Source organism: Danio rerio, chromosome 20, assembly GCF_049306965.1.
Source record: "Danio rerio strain Tuebingen ecotype United States chromosome 20, GRCz12tu, whole genome shotgun sequence".
In the NCBI taxonomy this organism is placed as follows: Eukaryota; Metazoa; Chordata; class Actinopteri; order Cypriniformes; family Danionidae; genus Danio; species Danio rerio.
The window spans coordinates 40125001-40147500 of NC_133195.1; the positions used below are offsets into that span (position 1 = coordinate 40125001).

The 22500-nt window shown below is 35.2% G+C and overlaps 1 protein-coding gene across 7 annotated transcripts in view; it reads right to left on the reverse strand.

The window, feature by feature from the left end:
- The window catches only part of txlnba (taxilin beta a), a 41214-nt gene that overhangs the window by 9363 nt on the left and 9351 nt on the right, over positions 1-22500 (reverse strand). For 6 of the 7 annotated variants that reach the window (XM_073933548.1, XM_073933546.1, XM_005160808.6 and 3 more), the window contains exons 3-5: positions 16025-16116; positions 14835-15005; positions 8996-9190 (exon numbers count right to left, since the gene is read on the reverse strand). In XM_073933548.1, the coding sequence (XP_073789649.1) occupies positions 8996-9190; positions 14835-15005; positions 16025-16116 (458 nt within the window). Of the gene's footprint in view, positions 1-8995; positions 9191-14834; positions 15006-16024; positions 16117-22500 lie in introns of those variants that run through there. The other variant, XM_073933550.1, reaches the window with a different exon arrangement.

A 22500-nucleotide genomic window follows, 5' to 3' on the forward strand; every position in this document is an offset into this window, starting at 1 on the left:
TGTCACTGGGGTGGTTCCTTTTCAAAAGATACATATTTGTACATAAAGGGTTTATATTGGTACCTCAAAAGTATAGTTTAGTACCTAAAATTTAAGAGGAACACTTTTGTACTTTTTATGTACTATTATGTACCCTTGAGGTATTAATATGCACTTTTTTTTAGGTACAAATTTGTATCTTTTGAAAAGGTACCACCCCAGTGACAGCTTGCATACCTTTATTTCTGAGAGTGTGGTTACAGGTTTCCATTTTCTTTAAATATCTTCTGTTGTGTTTAACAGAAAAGACAAATTCAAACAGGTCTGAGTAGAACAAGTGGAAGTAGAGTAAATAATATCTATAATATTTTTGATTGAGAAAACAAGTACAGTTGAAGATAAAATTATTATCCTGTGGAAAAAAATATATAAATATATATATATTTACCAAGTTCTGTTTACCTTTTAAACTTTTTAACGATATTTTTCAATGCATTTTAACCATAGTAGTTTTAATAACTAATTTATTTTGTCTTTGATTACATAATATTTTACTACTACTACTACTAATAGTAATAATATTTTTTACAGCTAGTTTATACTATTTTATGAACAACAAAATGTGTAATATTAATATTGGGTCAATAATACTGACCTTAGCATTTTTTATTTATTTTTTATGTATTTATTTATTTATTTAAAAAAAAATAAAATAAATAAATAAAACTAATTTTTTTCAATTTCAACCACAACAAAAGATATGACTTTTTCCAGAGGAAAAGTATAACAGGATACATTGTGAAAATGTTCCTTGCTCTGTTAAACATCACTTTATAAATATTTATAATATAATAGCTATAATTTTGTCTTTCATTTTGACTGTGCAACCTTTAAAACAGATATTATCTGAAAACAAGTGCTCCTTATAGAATTGTATGGTGTTTGTTTTTCCAGCTCATCACTTCTTCGAAATGAAGCTTTGACAGCATCAGTCAACGCAGCATAACATTTTAACAATGGAAATAGTCTCCATCATCTCACAGTGTGATTTTCACAAGCAGAACATCTTCCAGGATCAACATCCTCTGTTTTTCTTGGAACAGCTTGAGTATCAATCTTTTTTTTTTTTAAATCAGAGGGTGGCGACTGGCTATTGTTCTTCTTCTTCTTCCAGGAAGATGTTCTTCTTGTGTAAATCTAATTAAGGCACTTTAAGACACTGCAGGTGAACAGGATAAAAAACTAATATGTATCAGCATAATTCCTCAGTTGATTTATTAAGAATCACAAACATTGTTTTCATTGTTTTCCAGAATGTTCCTTAAATATGCAAATAAGGTATAATTTCAATAAAATTGCACTAATCTGTTTCTAGCCCATTAAAAAAAAATAACAACATTGTATGAAGTCAGATAAAAAATTATTGTTTCATTTTTGGTCATATTTATTCATTCATTTAATTTATTTTCGGCTTAGTCCCTTTATTAATCAGAAGTCAACACAGCAGAATCAAGCTCTATTTTATCCAGCATATGTTTTATGCATTGGAATACCTTCCAGCTGCAACCAATCACTGGGAAACACCCATACACTCATTCACACACATACACTACGGACACTTCAGCTTACCCAATTTACCTATACTGCATGTCTTTTGACTTGTGGGGGAAACTAAAGCACCCGGAGGAAACCCACACAAACACGGGGAGAACATGAAAACTTCACACAGAAATGCCAACTGATCCAGCTGGGGCTCAAACCAGCAACCTTCTTGCTGTGAGGTGACAGCGCTTGGTCATATTTATTATTCCATAATTATGAAAATACTGTGAAATAATTTTCACATTTTTGTAAAATAAAATTTTGTACAAAATCAGATAAATAATAAATCTCTCCAAAAATCTTTCAAATGCAGATACACTAGAAATAAAGGTACAAAATCGGTCACTGGAGTGGTAGCTCCCTTTTCAAAAAGTATATTTTGTTCTCAACAGGTCCTTGAATGTACATTTAATATCTAAAAACGGTCAAACTCATACCTTAAAGGTACAAAATGACCATTAAAAGTAGAAGAGTTAAAGCTAAAGGTACTAATGTCCACCTGACAGTACAAAATGGTACCTTTTTATACATTTTTTTTCTTTGTGTGTATGTATAAAACGGTGAAGTTTGTTGTGAAGTGCTGCTGGAGATTTATGGCTTAATGTAGCCGAAATCCTTTAACACAAATTGATAAAGTACTACAAGAAACCCCTAAAGGTATATTATGAATGTTTTCTTAGCTAAAAAAATGACTATATGAAAACTTGAAGAGATGGTATGCCTAAAAATGACAATTCTGCCATCATTTAGTCAACTTGACTTGCTTCAAACCTCATTGAGTTTTTTTTGTCTTGTTCTTTTGAACACACACACACACAAAAGGTATTTTGAAGAGAGCTGAAATTCTGTAACCATTGACTCCATAAAAACAACAAATAATATTAATATTAAATGTTATTATAATGCGCTTTCCTTAGACTCAAAGCACCACAAGGCAAAATATAACAAAAGCAGAAATAGCACAACAATAAAAAGATACAGCAAAACAGTAAAAATATAAACCATAAGATGCATTAAAAAAATTACGAAAAAGTATCATCCTTAAAAGCAATGCAAAAAAGTGAGTCTTAAGAAGTTTTTTTAAAACAGTCTAGCATAGCGGCAGTCCTAATGCTGATGCAAGGGTGTAGAATTAGCATATCCAAAATAAAATGATGCTTTGTCGAAATGTTCCAGTCAGGCTTACTGTGCAAGACTAGGTGAGACATGGACATTAACAGCTACATTTCGAGAAAAGTGTCAGTCACTTGAAGTCAAGTTTGCTACAAGTCCACCATAATAGTAACCATAGATGTGTAATTACTAAAAAGTTTTTCCTTAATTTGGGTCTCCACTGGCTGAATGATATCCAATATAAAGTGGGTCTCAGAATATACAAGAAGCACTGCATTCAATTAATTCCCGCCATGTCTTAAAAATATAAACATTTATTTTACCACAGTATATTCAATGGAGCTTCTGCGCTAGTCCTGGCGGGCACGTGCATGTAAATGGCTTTCATCTCGTTTTACGCCTGAGCAACTAAATAAACGCTGAAGTCTGTTTAACTGATTATATTTTAATTACAGTACAATGTCAATGCTGTAAAAGGAACTGTATAAAATGAAAAAAGTCCCATTAACCATTCACCAAAAGTTTATAAGTATGGGAAAAAACATCAGCTCTGCATATACACTATAAAAACTGAGCTGTGCATCAAATACAATGGAAGTCAATGGTTACAGGTTTCTTTAAATATATATTTTGTTGTGTTTGACAGAAATGAGAAATTTAATTGATTGAAATAATGACAGAACCTTCAATGTTTGGTGAACTACCCCTTTAAACCAAGTGGTGCTCGCTGCAGAGCCATTTGAGGAGACCTGAGCTCCAGCGAGGGGGAGCTTAAACTTGAGCTCCACCTTTTTTGCACTTCTTCTACGAGTGATGTCACTGGGGGTAGGGTTAGGGGTGGGGTTGGTGTACGCATTAAAACAGCTTACAGGAGGAGGAGCGACAGCTCATGCTCCCCCTCGCTGGAGCTCAGCTCTCCTCAAATGGCTCTGCAGCGCGCACCACTTGTCTTAAACACGACGCCCTGGCTATTTTTTTTTGTGTTGCGTCTTGCTTCTTCAGCCAGCAGAGGGCAGTAAAGACCCATAACATAATGTAATCTGCAGTCTTGCCTAAAAGCGGCCTGTTTTTCAGTCGAGAGCACAGCTGTGAATGAACGAACTGTTTTTTTCTTCAGAATGACAGATTGAGCTTAACTTCTCCTCACATCAGGCTTGTCAATCCTCCGGTGAATCCTCGTGCGACTAGATACCTAAGAGTCTTCCACAAGGTGCAGCATTCACTGTCAAAACAGGGCGCGAATCACCGAGTCAAAGTCAGAAACGTGTGTTTGCTGTGCATGATGTCGCAGGTTTGGAAGGTGTGAGTGAGGGTGTAGTTTTTCCTCAACCTCGTGTTGTGAAATTACAGCTCTGCCAGACTCCTAGTTACTTTAAAGTTAGCGTACATTTTCTGTCAAAAGGTGTGACTGAAAATCTTTTTGATAAAAGTTTCTCACCAAGGCAGGGTTTAATTAGGCCTAATTGAAAATACATTTGTAATATTGAGAAATATTAATTAAAAACATTGTTTGATGTAGGCCTTTGTAAAATATAAATTAATCCTGTGCTTTTAAATTGAATTTTCAACATCGTTTCAATATAATTTCCGTATTGCTCAAATCAATTTGGATGGATTTCATTTAGATGCATGGCACCATAACCAATTTCAAAGTTTACTGCGATTTGGAAAAGTCAAGGTTTTACAACCGCTAAAATGTTCTGTTAAACTGTTTCCAAGGTATATGTAAGTTTTTTTAATGAATTTTTTAATGTGTTGTAATGAAATCTTTGTTTTTGAAACAAATGAAGAGCGCTGAAGTCAATGATTTGTTTTAAATGTAGCCTGACATGTTTACTGTTCCAAAATATTTTAAACGTTTTTTAAAATACAATAAATTGTGTTTAATGTGTAATAAAGTTATTTATTTAATTAGTGTTTGTTTTACCCAGACATTTAAAAAGAATTTATTTTTGAGCAGTAATCACAATACCGTAATACCATCAGGCTGTGGCATTTTTATCCAAGGTTATCACACCGTTAGAAACTTGTACCAGCCCATGCCTAGATAGAGTTCAGATCTGTGTAGATTAACAGGAAATAATGATGGTGTTTTTTATTTATTTTGTTTAATGTACTTTTAATTTATGTATGTATATTATTCATATGTTTTTCTAAAAAGGAAAAGATGAAAGACAAATGAATAGCTTTTTGTAAGTAGTAAATTGATCATTATTTAGTGATTATTTATTTATTACTAATAACAAGATTCAATATTACTAATAATTAACCCCAAGTGCTATCAGCTTTGGATAGCATGCATAAATTGCTTACTAAAATGTACAAAATTTCACAATATTGGATTAATTTCATATATTTTGAGGAGTTTTATTAATTCATTTCATTCATTCATTTTCATCTGCTTTTCTGGGGCCACGTCCCGTTGTCAGCAGTCTCAGGAGTGAACCCCAGACTTCCCTCTCCCCAGACACTTCCTCCAGCTCCTCAGGGATCATCTAGAGGCATTAACAGGCCAGCCTAGAGACATAGGTACACCTACCTAGGTAGGCGTCCAGAAGGCATCCGAAACAGATGCCCAAGCCACCTTAGCTGACCTCTCTCCATGTGGAGGAGCAGCGGCTCTACTCCAAACTCCTCCCAGGTGACAGAGCTCTTCACCCTATCTATAATGCCTGATTCACACGGGGCTTCAGTGTCAACGCTTGACAGAGGGCTGGTCTGAATTTGGGGCAGACGCGATTGTCATAGCAGCATCAGCCAATGAAATAAGTCCGCAATCAGCTTACTGCCTGAGCTGGGGTATTTGCATAAATCATTCTGATTGGCTGACGCTTCTGTTGGCGCTTGAATAGTTGAGGAATTCTCAACTTTTGCAGCGGCCAATGCCACTGAAGCAGTGCAGACGGACTCAATTCAATTCGGCAACACTTGACGTCACCCATTCAAAGTGAATGGGTAGCGTTGACACTGACACTGAAAAAAAAAAGTTAATTATGAACAACTTTTGACTGTCAGAGTTGGTGCAGAATTTGACTTAAGTGTGTAATGGCTCAGGTAAAAAGATCCAATCAGATGCATTTTCAGACATCTTGCAATCACTTATAATGCAAGCGTACCAAAATCTAATCCGCACTGTGCCTTGCGGTGCAGCTTTAAATGGATCTGCGGCCGAATCGCTTTGACAGATGTTCTAGATATTGGGATGTTTGAAACGGTCGGTTCTTTTTGATGGCTTTCGCTGTCCACTGGCTGCACGGGTCTTTGGTCTACTTACCACCTAAAGCACATATTTATTTCTGGGCTCATATTAACAGGTTACAGTATTCACACTGTCCGTGCTGTGTTGAAGAGCACAGCAGCAGTGTGGCTGAAAATAGAGTCCTCTATGCAGCAGAAACACTGTGAACGCTGGGCCTGCTGAAGCACTGCTTATGTGTGAAGTTTAAAGTGCCCCATTATGCTGTTTTTAGAAAGCCTTCTACAATAGATTTACATCCAAGGTAAAAAAAAAACATTTTCTCATAAAATGCATTGAATCATCAACTCTAGACTACATTTACTGTATGAGACAGCAGTGTGCTAAATGTACTTTTTAAAAACTATTGCATGTAGACAACTAATTTGTCAAAGTGATCCATTTACATAGAACATAAATAGAATAAAATGCTGTTTTCTACATGTCAGGCCAGCAGTTGACAATGTCACCTTGTTAAGAAAAACACTACGTGCCTGCAAATGTCTATAGACTGAACATGATGTCACCGTTTTTTAGAAAATCCTTTCTTGCATCTTATGCATGCAGAGGAAATATAATGATATCTTTTCAAAAAACGTGAAGCAGATTGACATTGTTGTGCAAATAAATGATCAAAATGCTTAAAATGTAGAGCTGCATGAAAATCGCAATAAAAAAAAACAGAGCACCATTTCTTTAACGATAGTGAGTAGGGAACTAGAAAAAGAGAAGAAAAAAACACAAATATACACAGCCAGGCTCATTCAAAGTAAAATCCTCAGTCTACACTTTTTTGCAAAACCTGAATTACATCGCTTCGGTTATATTTGATTGAGGTAAAGTTAGTTTTAAATCCAGACATTTCAGACTTTCTTTTTAATAATATAGTTTCACGAAAATGTTCTTTGGAATTTCTAAATATGGTAATCATATTAGCAGCCAACGACTTTCAAAGTACAACATTGTTCATTAATTAGTGCTAATGTCGTTTTGAAGTCATGCTTTCATGCGATTTCAGAGCGAATATTCAAAGTAGCATGCATTGTAAACAATATAGGCACCGTGTCACAAATTGTCAAAAATGAACGAATATAACCAACTAAATATGAAATATAACCAATAAATATACTTTTCAGATCAAAAATCCACTAAAGGCCACTGTCTACATTTTTTGCTAATCTGAAATACATTACTTAGGGTACGTTTTGTTGTATGTTCAGATCACTTATCGAGACACTGACCTAAACCCAATCAAAAATACATACAGAAGCAGTATGACCTCTGTTTATACAGTTAATTGTATTTCGTTGCATTGTACTTAAAATATAAATAACGCATAAAGTTGAACCTAATCTAATAATTGGCGTGACTCACGCGAGTGATGTTCTCTTTGTTGCAACCATTGTATTGACCTTATTCTAAAATGCGGAAGTGCGCCTGTTTTCGCGATTGTCTTAGAACTTCCGATTCAGTCGCCTATGGGAGAAAAAGACTAGGAATAATAAACGGCAGAAAATGGCCAAACTACTTGCTCAACAAACAAATGTTTGCATGACTACACAGACCAAGTAGCATAATATAATAAGAAAATATTAAATTGCAACATCAAGCAGCGTAACGAGCAGTTGTTAGCGTCAAAAAATGAATGGAAGTGAATGTGACCGGAAGTCGCGAGACAAAAAGATTCAAATGGCAGCGCCCGCTCGTCTGCTGAGAATAAGGTAAATATCAAGTATATTGTATATCCATTGCCACTGTGACACCAACAAAGCGATCACTCATATCTAGTGTCTCATACAACCATATGACCTCTCGTGGAAGCTCCCCGAGTCTCCTGCATATTCATACCATATTCATATCTAAACTCGTTCCTGATTGAGATATATGTTGAATTCTTCTTTTATCATCTGCAATGTTTTCAAATTAAATTGTTTGTAATTTTTCAGTTTATTCTATTGCTTTCTGTAAAGCTGCTTCTGACCATAACATGTTCACACCTAAATGGTTATAAGAAACCATTTGTTTAAGGGATTATATGCAGAATCCTTTGAATTATGTAGAGATCTCCACTAAAGTAGCATGCATGGAAAATGTGCTTTAATGCATTATAAAGCTTGAAGCATCAGAATCGGTACTCTGTATCAGCTGATCACCATGACAAGGAATCGGGACTGCAAAAATCCTGATTGGAGGATCTCTACTAAAATGTCGATAAAAGTCACTGTTGAGTTGAATTTTAAATTTAAATTAATTTTGACATTAAAAAGCTGACAGAGCAGAGACAAAACTTGCAGCTGAAATAAACTTGTGAATCACAAAATACGATAACTGTTAATTATTATTATTGTTTTTTACAGTTTAGTTTCTTTTAAGGAAAGTAATGAGAAAATGGTTTTCATGTAGTTTTTGCATTTTTGTTTTTAAGAGTAAGATAGGCTTTAAATTGTAATATTACTTTTGACCAACACTTGTCCAAACCATTATTTAAATATTGTGTACTACGCCTTTAAACATTACATGAAAGCATAATAAGTGAACTTCAATGACTACAGTTGAGCTATTTAATAATAACAGAATTATTAGCCCTCTTGAATTATTAGCCACTCTATAGATTTTTCCCCCAATTTCTGTTTAAGAGATTTTCTCAACACATTTCTATATATAATAGTTTTAATAACTGATTTCTTTTATTTTTTGCCATGATGACAGTAAATAAAATCTTACTAGATATTTTTCAAGACACTTCTATACAGCTTAACGTGACATTTAAAGGCTTAACTAGGTTAATTCATTGTATAATTATGGTTTATTCTGTAGACAATCAACCTAAATATTGCTTAAGAGAGCTAATAGAATTGACATTAAAATGGTTAAAAAAAAATTAACAACTGTTTTTATTCTAGTCTAAATAAAACAAATAAGACTTTCTCCAAAAGAAAACAAAATATTGGAAATATTGTGACAAATTCTTAGCTCTGTTAAACATCATTTGGGAAATATTTGAAAAATTAAAGAAGGGCTAATAAATATGACTTCAACTGTAGATGAAATGTGTTGATTCCTGACCTCCTCTCTCCGCTCGTACTGCTCTATAATGGTCTTGAGTTTGCCGGCCAATTCGCTGTTCTCCTTGCACAGCTTGTTGTTGCGGTTGCTGTGCTGCTCGATCTGACTCTGAATGTCCACCAGTGTGCTCTGGAAATGAGTGGTGATCTCCTTCCGCTTCATTTCATCCTCCCGCAGCCTCTGCAGACTCTCTTCCTACAGGGAGAAACACAGAAGGAAAGCATGGCAAATCTGGGCATATGAAGCCTTGAGTGAAGAAAGCAATCTAGGTCTAGTGCTCTGACAGGGTGCAAGATGGATAAATCATGTATTGTGGAAATGGCATTTTAAACATTGGTGGAATAGAATGGATTACTCGTACTGTGGCTTAAAGTTACAGTCTACAGTAAATAGGTTCAGTTGAAAGGATAGTTCACCCAGAAATTATTTACTCACCCTTCACTTGTTTCAAACCTGTTAGAGTTTCTTTCCTCAGTTGAACACAAAAACTGGTTGCCACTAAATTCCATAGAATTATTTTCACCAATTGATGTCAATCAGTTTCCGATATTTCTCGACATATCTGCTTTTTTTGTAATGTCTAGATGAGATCCAGCTGTGGTTACAATAATATAGTATAATTTTTGTGACATTGTACACCAGTAACTAAAACATTTACGTTTCTTTGTGGGTTGAGTGTAGGGTTGTGGTGGAAGTAGACGTTAATAAAATACAATTTAATCAATAATTTAACAATTAATATTTGGTATAATTGTTTTTTACATTACTGTGATAAATAGGGGTACATGTTAATAAAATACAATTAATGGGTAGATTAATAAATAATATAAATAATTTTCATTAACTTCCGTCCAGGGCCATATCCCTTCTAGCAACAACCCTGCTTTTGTGTTCGATCAGAAGTTAAACTGAAAAAGATTTGGAACCACATGAGAGTAAATTTGAATAAAATTTTTGGGCCAACAACTTCTTAAATAATGTTTTGTATTATATAACATCATGCATTATATGACGTTAGTTTTACCTGACTCTCACAAGTCATTAAAATTGAACTTCATTTGTGAAAATTTATATTGGTTAATTTATACATTCTTTCATTTGTTTTTCCTTCAGCTTAATCCCTTAATCATTATGGGTCACCACAGTGGAATGAATCGCCATTGTTTTTTAATTAAAACTAAAAAAAATTGATAAACACATTGAACAAACTTTTTAAATGCTTATTCTATTGAAATTATTCATTTTCAATTAACTAAAATAAAAATTTTGACATATTAAAATCACTACATTTTTAAAACTTAATGCATTAAAGAAACCATAATATAAATAGAGAAATATTAAAACTTTCAAAAATATGTGAAAATTAAACTAAAATGGAAATGGAAAAAGAGTAAGCGAAGACCTTTTGCAAGGTGCTTTTGCCACATTATTTTATCAGTGTTGGGTAAAAACGTAATATAATTAAATAAATAACATAAAATTATTTCGTAGTACTTTGCTTGAAGTAATATTATAGATACAGAAATACTAAAACCTCCAAAAATCGGCAAAATTTAAACGAAAATGTGAATAGAAAATATGAAAATAAATCTAATTTGAAATAGAAACACATGAATGGTATCTGAGAATTAGCAAACATATATTATGCATTATGAAAAAAAGTGACCTACATATAAAAATCTGTAAATTAAAAGTGTTTATAAATATTATAGTATAAAAGTATTAATAAAGTATTCATTTGACAGCAGCTAGCTCTCTGCAACTCTCACATGGTTGCCCACAGAAGCAGGGCTGTGCCCAGTCAGTACCTGGATGGGAGACCACATGGGAAAGCTAGGTTGCTGCTGGAAGTGGTGTTAGTCAGACCAACGGGGTGCTTAACCTCTGGTCTGTGTGGGTCCTAAGCACCCCAGTATAGTAAAGGGGACTCTATATGCTCAGTGAGTGACATTATTTGGATTTGTTTGGGTTGTTAAAAATCCCAGCATGTCCTTCGACAAAGAGAAGGGGTTTAACCCTGGCATCCTAGCTAAATTTGCCAACTGGCCTCTGTCCATCATGGCCTCCTAACCATTCCCATATCATAATTGGTTTCATCACTCTCCTCCAATTCGTCACCTCTCCACCAATCAGCTGGCGTGTGGTCTGGTACAATATGTCTGTTATTGCGTCATCCAGGTGGATGCAGCAGAATGAGGAGAATCCCCCTATGTGTAAAGTTGTTTAAGTGTCCAGAATAGCGATTAAATAAATGTAAGGAATTATTATTGTTGTTATTATTATTATTATTATTATTATTATTATTATTATTATAAAGCGACAACCTTTTGCAAGGTGCTTTTACCACATTACTTAATCAATGTAGGGTAAAAAAGTAATATATTTTTAAAAACAACAACACACTTTTACAGTACTTTGCTTAAAAAATAACTAAGTAGCACATTTAGTTACTTTTTAAACTTATTATATATAAAAATTAAAATTTAACTTTACCCAACACTGAATTTAATACATATAGTGGAAAGTAACATGATATACAGTAGAAATTATGGCTAATAATGTCAATAACATGTCATGCTTAATGATATATATATATATATATATGTGTGTGTGCCTTGAAGTAAACAACGTCTCTTTTAGTGTCCGCAATTGGACATTGCTGAATGCTAACCAAGCCATCCAATGTGTGCTCTCAGTAAACATGAGCTCTTGTTTCAGAAATGCTGGCTTACTGACTCAGCTAATCGTAAGGAATCCAAGCATGGATCTTTCGTCTCAAGAGCCGAAGCTGTTTGTTTGCCTGTGTTTACACACGCCGCGAGCCTCAGACTCCCGCCAGAAAAAGGTGAAGTTGTTCTTCCACTTACACACGCTCATCAGAGAGGTGAACGGCGCTAAGGGAAATGACCCCAGATTAAATCTAATTTACCGTCCTCATAGCAGAGTTGCACCTTACACACAGGGCTTCGATGTTCTGCTCTGACCTGCTCATTAAATGGCTTCTAGAACACTTAAATAAAATTGATTGGAGAGCGAACAAGGTCAACGCAGGCCTCGAGGGAGGAATAGCGGCAACTTCCAAAGACATGCAGAGTTCATATTAGAGCAAGAGTTTAATATCTTCAATGCCCGGAGGAGAAAAAAACAACACAAACACGATTAGAAAGCTCCTCTGAGTCACCTTACAGACCACAAAAACAGAGAGAGAATAAAAGCTGGGACAGAAACAGCAGTCTTTTCTTGTAAAGTCCTCCAGCAGCTGTTTATTGAATAGTACAAATGGACTGAAATCAGTTGCTGAACGGCAAAGAGAAAACAGCTCCAGGTGCTTTGCGCAAGATTCATAACACCTTTCATATTACACACACATTTGGCAGGGTAAAAAAGCAATGAGTGAACCTGCTATATCTGACAACTGGAAGCAGCTTTGGTAAAAATAAAAATACTGGAGCTTAGTTGAGAGAGACCTTCGTAAATTTAGCTGCTATTGTTTTATTTTTATGTATATATACAGTTGAAGTCAGAATTATTAGCCCTGCTGTTAAATTTAAATTATTTTATATTTCTTTTATATTCTTTCAACGCATTTCTAAAGAATAGTTTTAATAACTCATTTCTAATAACTGGTTTCTTTAATCTTTGCCATGATGAAAGTACATAATATTTTACTAGATGTTTTTCAGGATACTAGTATTCAACTTAAAGTGCAATTTAAAGGCTTAGCTAGGTTAGTTAAGCATGTCATTGTAACAATGGTTTGTTCTGTGACTAGGTTGCTGCTGGAAGTGGTGTTAGTGAGACCAGCAGGGGGTGTTCAACCTGTGGTCTGTGTGGGTCCTAAGCACCCCAGTATAGTGAACGAAGACTCCATATTTCTTAGTGAGTGCCGTCATTTGGATTTGTTTGGGTTGTTAAAAATCCCAGGATGTCATTTGAAAAAGAGTAGGGGTTTAACCATGGCATCCTGTCAAATGGACATTGATTGTTCACACTCATTCACACTCATACACTACGGACAATTTAGTGTACCCAATTCACCTGTACCACATGTCTTTTGGACTTGTGGGGGAAACCGGAGCACCTAGAGGAAACCCATGCAAACACGCAGAGAACTCACAAACTCCAGACAGAAATGCTAACTGAACCAGCAACCTTCTTGCTGTGAGGCAATTGTGCTGCCCAAAATAATGCTAATTACAATAATAATTAATATTTGAGTGATTTCTAAAGGATCATATGACTGAGGACTAGAGTAATGAAGCTGAATATTCATCTTTAAAATCACTGGAATAAATTATTAAATTAAATGAGGAACTACTTTTGAACAGTTTTTTTTTTTATATATAGTGCAATAACATTTCACTATTTGTACTGTACTTTTGACAAATTAAAAGCAGCCTTGGTGAGCAGGATAAGCCTATTTTAATACATTTTAAAATTTTACTGACCTCAAACTTTTGACCGGTTGTGTATGTTTATATCTGCCCACATTGCCCAGTCCTAATTTTTATATTTGTTTTTATATTACTAAAAGGAGAATTCTATTTTATAATATAATTTGAGAATTATTGTGGGAAATTTGGGGAAATTATTAAAGAATTCAGTTTTATTTCTATCTATATATTTTAATTAAACCAAGAAGGCGTTTTATTTTAAATCTCATTAAACTGTTGATATTCACAAATGTAAAAATTTATAATAAAAAATGATTAACAATTTAAAGTTTTCTGCATTTTTCAACCACACCAAAAATTTACCAAACCTTGATCGACAAGCCGAAATATATACCAAACCCTGAATTTTGTATAGCACCATCACAGAGCTAAAAGTGAGAGATTTGCGTTCAAGAAAATTGGTAATAAAAGTTGTTTTGTGCAATATCTGTTCATTATTCATCAAACATCATTTTAACTGTTATTTTGGGGTTACGTTTTTCAGCAAATGTTTATATGTGATTAATTGTGATTAATAAGACAAATAAATCAGCACAACTTGCAATTAATTAGATTTAACTGTTTTATTTGCTTCACAGCCCTAGCGTAAACACAAAGCGTAAACAGGCCTTTAGATTCACATGATGTCAATCTGTGGTGTCAATTTGCTCCATGTAAAATAAAACCTAATTAACTATTAATTAAAACCTAATTAACTAGTATATTTAAGGAATTGAGTACACAACAACATGCATAATGCAGACTTTAGCATAGCTGTAGTCGCTGCGACAGAACGGGAGATCACGGCCTCTTCGGTGATTTGAGCCAGTGAAACATTCTCTTTGACTTTTGATTTATAAAAGAAGGGCAAATGGCACTGAAGCTCTGTAACACTATCCCTCTCGTCACAGTGACCTGTCAGCAGCGCTTTGAGTCTGAGAAGGCCAAGACACAGAGGCACTGCACTAACGTCCCACTGGGCTCAAAGACAGCGTTTCCTCAGACTCAATCTCAGCAATCAAAACACTGACATGGGAAACGGGATAACAGGACAACAAGTCAGACGCTAAACACTCTTCAACACGCCACAGATGCTGCTATAAGGTGTGTTATTGTGGTTCACATAGACAGAATCCTGAATGACAAAACACTGAGTGTAGGATTTTTTTTCTATGGATGTAAAAAATGCATTATTCCCCAATATATAGTATATAGTATGTTTTACTAATATACACAACCCCAAATCAAAAAAAGTTGGGACAGTATGGAAAACACACAAAAAAGAGAAAACTACAAACTGATTTTAGATTGAAAAAAAAAGCAAAATATTACACCGTGACATCATAGCCTAACTTTTCTTTCTTTCCCAGCTCAGATCTGTTAAGCTGTCATAGAAGTGTCCTCACCTTCAGTGTCCTGTTATGTCTCTGAAGTTCCCTGCAGAGTGTCTCCAGCTTACTGCGGGCCAGAATGGCACGACTGTGTTCGAACTGAAGCTGATCTCTCTGCTTGACCAGAAGACCCTGTCTCTGCTGAAACCGCTCCAGCTGTTTCTTCTCAGTTCTGTGTTCGTCCACCTGCACAAAACATGCACAGGTGTGATACATGCATCACCACATACACCAAAAAAACATTGCTCTTAGACTGTACAGTATATTACTTTAGGGAAAATCTGGATTTGGAATGGGGAAAGCTATCTGGCATATATCGTGTTCTACTCATCAGTTGAGATGAAAATTAGAGAACAACCTACACTGAATAAATATAAATATCCGTAAATTAGCAGTTTTTCGTATTTTGTGATACATATTTTTATTTTCTTTTATTTTTCTATTTGTAGTTTGTTACTTCACACCATTGAACGTGTTACACCCAACTCTGGTGGTTAGAGTATGGCATACTCTAACCACCTTTGGCATACTCTTTTTCAACATACTTATTCTATTTTAAAGAACTATTTAGGATGGATAGTATGCAAATTGGCATTCAGAATGTGAGAGACTAGTGAAGTCTGTAAGAGGCTGTTGATTCACTTCTTACTCATTAATGATTGCTATAACGTTTAAAAATTTAAGTTGTAATCCTACTACATTCATTGCTTTTCTTTAACTTTGATCAATGCTTTTTCAACAAGATAAAGGGTCTTTATTTAAGTGCCTTGGTTATTTTTGTAAAACATTTTTTACCAACATGCCATGGTATAGCTACAACTAAAATGACTTAATTTTCCCTAATACTTGATTCCCTTTTCATTTTGAATAGTGAAGATGCCATTATTTGTAAAAAAAAAATAATAATAATAAGAACGTCTGTATCTCTGGCTTTATCTCTGTGAAGACTGGCTTTCGTGTGTAGCATATGGCCTTGCGTTCAGATTTGCTTATTCAGCTTGGGGCGCCAGATATTTAGGTCATCGCCGTATCAGTGGAACCGCTCTTAACATCACACCAGGAGTTCTTTTATTTTCTCTCTTTGTCAATCTGGTTTGGGTTCTGTTTGTTTCCTCTTAACTGTCCTCCATGCATTGTTTTTTTTTTTTTGCCGGCGGTGAAAACTGTTCAGAGAGCGTTTATCTCTCTTGGGTCTGGATACTCACCAGCTCGCTGTATTTCTTCAACACCATTTCCACCTTCTCTTCTGGTGAGCCCAGCTTGTTCAGACTCTGCAATAAGAATGCGGCCTCTTTACCTACGAGACAAGTATTTCCCGTTCAGATCAGAGAAGAAAAAAGATAAAGACGATGAGCAGAAGCCCACAGGGGAGAGTTCTGCACACAAGCTTCAAAATAAATCAAGGCAGAAGGGGTGAAATCACAGTGTGATCGCGTTTACTCTGATAAAACGCTTGAGAGAAGCACACAAGAAGTAGTATGTAAAGGTGTAACTCATCCAGAAAGGAAATAAACCGGTGTTATTTTTTTCCAAACATTTATGATATCTTCGCTTTCTGCTGAAAGCTTCAAAATGGCAAAGAGACATATTGTAAATCTGAGAAGGAAAAGTCTGCTGCTTATTTTTCATGAGACTATATACATTCATTTATTCATTTTCCTTCAGCTTAGTCTCTTATTTATCTGGGGTCGCCACAGCGGAATGAACCGTAAACTATTCCGCATATGTTTTACGATACGGATGCCCTTTCAGCAGCAATCCAGTACTGGAAAACACCCATACACTCACATTTACACACAGACACACTCATACACAACGGCCAGTTTAGTTCATTTAATTCACCTATAGCGCATGTCTTTTGACTGTGGGGGAAACTGGAGCACTCAGAACCCATGTATCACGAGGAGAACATGCAAACGCCACACAGAAATGCCAACTGGTTCGAGCCAGGACTCGAACCAGCAACCACTGTGCCACCCCAAACTAAATAGAGTATACTTTAAATTTATAAAAATTTATTAGTATTTTGTATTAATTTTTATTCCTTTCCCAATATTTCCTAAGTGATGTTTAACTTGGAAAACGTTTTTGAAGAACCTTTATTTAAACAATTCATATCTCCTTTTTGCTGCGTTCACACCAGACGTGGCGCGCGAGAATAAATCGCACTATTCACACGTAAGGTAATGTCGAATTCATTTCACAATAGCTGCTGATATGTGTCATGCGCAGGGCTTTTGTCTGCCCAGCGACTATAACTTTGATGCTAAGTGGCTAACATGGATTTCATTGAGCTTGTAGCTGTGCTTTATGAAGACTGAAAAACAGCCTAGATTCATTCGGAGTCCACTAGATCTTATCAGAGATGTACCCCGCTCTGAGATCATCAACTCCTCTATAAACTATACTTGGATAATAGAGTCTTCGGACTGAGTCGAGCCCAGTTTGATGAGCTGTTGTTTGGTGTCGGCAAGAAGATTTCCCCTCGGGACACCCTACAAGAGCAAGCTTCTGATTGGTAAACGCAATGCGAATGTCCGCGGAAATTTTTCTAACTCAAGAGATTTACGTGATACGCATTTTAAGCCTGTCAAACTTGCAATACGCTTTACTTGCGCCGCGTGATTCACATGAAACGCTTCATAGGATGTCTATTTGCATCTTTGTATTGACTTAACATGTAAATCACTCGTGCTTGACATTTTATCCGCATCTGGTGTGAACGCAGCTATTAGAGTTAAGAAGTTGAGGTTTACCATTTTTTATTTCACTCAATCGGTCTCAGAGTCTGACGAGAAGATTTTTAGCTTAACATAGATCATTAAATCAGATTAGGCCATTATCATCTCACAAAAATGATCATATTTTAAAGACAATTTTCCTATTTAAAACACTCCTCTTCTGTAGTTATGTAGATACAAAGATGCAAAATAAAAAGTAGCTATTTTCTAGGTGTTGTATATTATTTTAAGTTATATCAGCCTAGAAAATAGCAGCTTTTCATTTACCGTCAGTGTTTGTATGTGATGCAACTACAGAAGAGTCAATGGCTGTTTCTTAATATGCATTCTTCAGCGATCTTGCGTCCTCGTGTTACGTCATCATCAACTGCCAAAGTTCAGTTGCAATACTTAAGACCGCAAGAACAGAGGATGGTGTTCTTGATATCGAGGATGCACCAATGCAGACTTGAGCACCAAACTCGCTCTAGAAGTCCCAGAAGTCCTTGCGACTGGCTGTGGGAAGCACAGCATTTTATATAGATTCATTATTAAAGTTCGGAGATATAACTTATTTACCTCAGGAATTTCCCTAAATGAAACGGTGAATTAAGGGTGTTTATTTGCTGAAATTCGTATTAAATCTGTTTTATTTGTATTGTGCAATGTATATTTGTAAAGTCTTAATGCACAGTACATATTTTGAAAAGGGGAAAAACAAATCAAAAAATTGTATGAATGCTGTAATGTTTTAATAATTTATCATTAAAAACGTTTGAAGGTCACGTGACGATCAGGAAGAACGCAGCATCTCATTTCTCACAGGACGCATTCTCCGTTCTCGTGGTCTCCCGAGTTCGTTCTTCCGAGGTGACCTGGCAAGACCGGTCTTCAAAAGAACACAAGTCCGTTCTCTGCGTTTTTGAAATGAAGAAACAGCTTATCTTTATTATCAAAACTTTAGTGATCTTTGGTGATTTTTTTTATTTTATTTTATTTTTTTTTTTTTCCAGAAAAGAACAGTTGGTCAGAATAGTTAAATTACATCAATTAGGTTTTCCACTAAAACTGTTCTAACCTTAGTAATGTTAAAAAATTAAATAAACATGTCTGAAAATATGGAACTTTTAGTTTATTTCATGCAAAACAGATGCTCTAAATGGCACCATTACATCAGTAGTTTACAGAATAAAGCAAAAATCACATTAACACATAAATCATTCATTCATTTTCTTTTCGGCTTAGTCCCTTTAATAATCCAGGGTCGCCACAGCGTAATGAACCGCCAACTTATCCAGCATGTTTTTACGCAGCGGATGCCCTTCCAACCCATCCCTGGGAAATAACACTTAACTATAGATCATAATAAATTCTCAAAATGGTCTTTGAAAATGTTTCCCATAGCTGTATACATAAAAAAGGCTATTAAAAGATGGCTAATTCAGTTTCTAGGCCCGTTTGAAATGAAACAGGTGAAACATGGCACACTGTTTGCAGGTTTAGAATGACATAAAGATGAGTAAAAGATGACAGCATTTTCATTCTTGTGAAAATCTTCCTTTAAGCCCTGAGTCAAGCACCATAGCAGTCTGCATTTTAATGGTGAAGTGGTCTTTAGTATTGACGTGAGGACACTTTCCTTGAGAATGGAAATTTTCCAAACAGTTGATTACTGCACTCATGGCACTCAACCATCCTGTTGAGAGAAAACCCAATCACTGTTTATGGCTCCATCTGTGCGATCAAGAGGCGCTACATACGCCATTATTTCTCTAATATAAAACACTAAGCAGCATTCTTACTGAAATTGCTGCTGTGTGGGTTCTTCTACAAAATAGAAAGTATTTGTGTCACTCATTAATTTTTTCAAGAATTGTAAGAAATTATTGGTATTAAGTAAAGATGCATTAAATTGTTTATGTGACAATAAAGACTTTATATTGTTACAAAGTTTGCTATTTCGTGGCACATTGGCTCAGTAGTTAGCACTGACGCCTCACAGCAAGAAGGTCGCTGGTATAAGTCCTGGCAGAGCCAGTTGGCATTTCTGTGTGGAGTTTGCATGATCTCCCCGTGTTCGCGTGGGTTTCCTTTGGGTGCTTACAGTCCAAAGACATGTGCGTTTGGTGAATTGGATGAACTAATTTGTATGTGTGTGAATGAGTGTGTATGGGTGTTTCCCAGTACTGGGTTGCAGCTGGAAGGGCATTCGCTGCGTAGAAACATATGCCAGAATAGTTTGTTCATTCTGCTGTGGTGACTTCTCAAATAGAGACTAAGCCGAAGAAAAATGAATGAATGAACAAAGGAAGTTTGCTAATAAATGCATTTGTTTTGAAACAAGGCTAACGAGGACTAACAATGAAGTTTTGATGGTCCGTTTGTTGAGTTACATTGCAGTTTTCCGTAATACAAGCTAAATTATCTTCCAGTAAATAAGTAAAATAATCTTATTTCAAACTAAAACAATATAACTTTGCAATGAAAGATTATTTAGCTTGTTTAAAAGAAAAACTCACTTCATTTTAACCTATATTTCTGTTAACAAAACAATATTTTTACTTGTCTAGAAAATGCTTCTTAATTGTCGAAGCAGTACAAAAAATCTAAAAAGGAAAAACGATTTTGCAGTGTTCTTTCAAAAAATCCTCGAATGATCCACACTTTTGAACAGAAATACAATATATGTGTAAAAGCGTGCTTTAATAATGTTCAAATATTAATGTACAAAGAAATTCTACAGACTTTTCATTCATTAATTTTCTTTTCGACTTAGTCCCTTTATTAATCTGGGGTTGCCACAGCAGAATGAACCGCCAACTTATCCAGCACATATTTTATGCATCGGATGCCCTTCCAGCTGCAACCCCTCTGGAATATAACACTTTACAATATAGTACATTTAGTTAGTGTATTTACGACCATGAACAAACTATGTATAATAATTAAGTATTAATAATTATAGTTTATCATTTAGTAATGCATTAGTTAATGCACTCTGAGTAAACTTGAACTAACAAACTTAATTTTATTAACTAATGTTGAAAAATGGAGCATGGTGATAAACAAACAGTGTTGTCAACTTTTTTTTATGAAAAGGCGCTAAGCTCTGCCCTAAAAGTTGCTAAATGTCACTAGATTACACCATACATCAATTTGTATATTACTGATATCATCACATCCAATCGTTTCTATTATGGTTAATAAAGAAGTTTTTATATTTACACTACGCTTTATGTATGCATGTCAAGTCAACTACATTTATTGCTGTTTAAATACAGTATATCAGTATAGATGTGCAGTGAATTTGCAGCAGACGTCTCTCAGACGTAACAAACTTATTACTAGACAAGTTTTGAAATTGTCACTACAATGTCTGTGAATAAGAACAGAATAAACGGTCAAACTAAATTGTTAAATATAAACAAAGAACACGCTGATCGGTTTGACTGTACAAGGGAAATACCTCACACTTGCGGTGCTAAATAGTTTGCTGTCAACCCATGATTGCTCTGAGGCAGAGGAGGGGCCAACAGCATCACCCTGAATTGGAACGGTACAGTATGGACACAAAGAATCTATAACAATCTCCATTAACACAAAAAAGTCGGTAGATTTTTTGATAGCCGCTTTTTTGAAACTTTGTCGCTAGCAGGATCTGAAAATACAAGTTGGCAATACTGTTAATAAAAACCATGTGTTGTTCTAGGATGTCCACGGTGTTGTAAAAGGTAGTAAATGAACTAAGCCAAAATTAAGGGCATTGAAAAGTATTAAAAAGTAATAACGTCATCTGACTAGGTATTACATTTCATAGCCCAATTTGTTTTATTAATATTTAATTTTTGCTAAGTGCAGGCCTTTATTCTAAAATTTGGGTGGATTTATTTATATTTTGAGAATAGGACCTGATATCATGAGGTGTTCGTTCATGCATACGCTGAAACAAACTGGTTACCTGGCTGGCTTGCTGCCAACCATAGGCAAGCTCGCTTTCGTTCATTAATTGATGAAACGATGGGGAATGGAAGTTTCTTTACCTCTGGCTGGAGGACTCATATCTTAAAGACTGGCTTATTCCTATTGTTGGAAACAGCCGCGAGGCTTATTGCCATCTCTGCAAGAAGATGATTGCGCCTGCAGTTAAACTCTTTTATTATGACACTTTTATCGATCAGTTTTACCTGCAGTTGACAGCAAGAACAAACATAGGTGCGTTGTCTGATTGACAAGCAGCACCTAAATATGTTCAGAAAAATTTAAAACGCCAAATGGGGTGAATTTATACCCCATTTGGAAAGTTATACATACTCTAAAAGGTAGTACAGTGTGTGTGTTTTGATGTGATCCGGTTATGTTGGAATTCTGTGGCTGCTGGTGTTGGTTGCTGTATGATAAAAAATTATGACATTTAAAATAACTAGGTTAAATTTAAATCAATTAAAAATAAATAAAATCTTCATCTAATATATTTTTTTTGTGCAAAAGTCCGCTATATCTGGCAACACTGGTGGTAGCTTGGCAACGTCAGCACACACAGAATCTATCGGCACAGTTCAGTACGATTGCCTAACCGTGCCAAGAACTATTTGTAATCATGCTGCGCTGTTCTAGGCTCAGTGGAGAAACAACCGTAAGTGTACCGAACTGTTCTTAGAAGAGCGTCTATTGACATTGATGACATATACTGTATGACATTGATTAAAAACTGTGGACAAAGGCCCATTGTGACATCTTAATTAATCCCTCTGCTTTACTTAAATGCATATGTTATCTGCAATATGTCATTCCATTTGGAAAGATATTTCCTTTACGCCACTACAGTTGCAGCTCTAATTCGTGCTGGTATCAATTTTTTTGAAGGTATAAAAATGGTAGTAAAAGGTATTAAATTCAATGGTAGTAAATGCATTAACTAATACACATTCCATATTGTAAAGTATTTTTCTCTTAATCTTAAT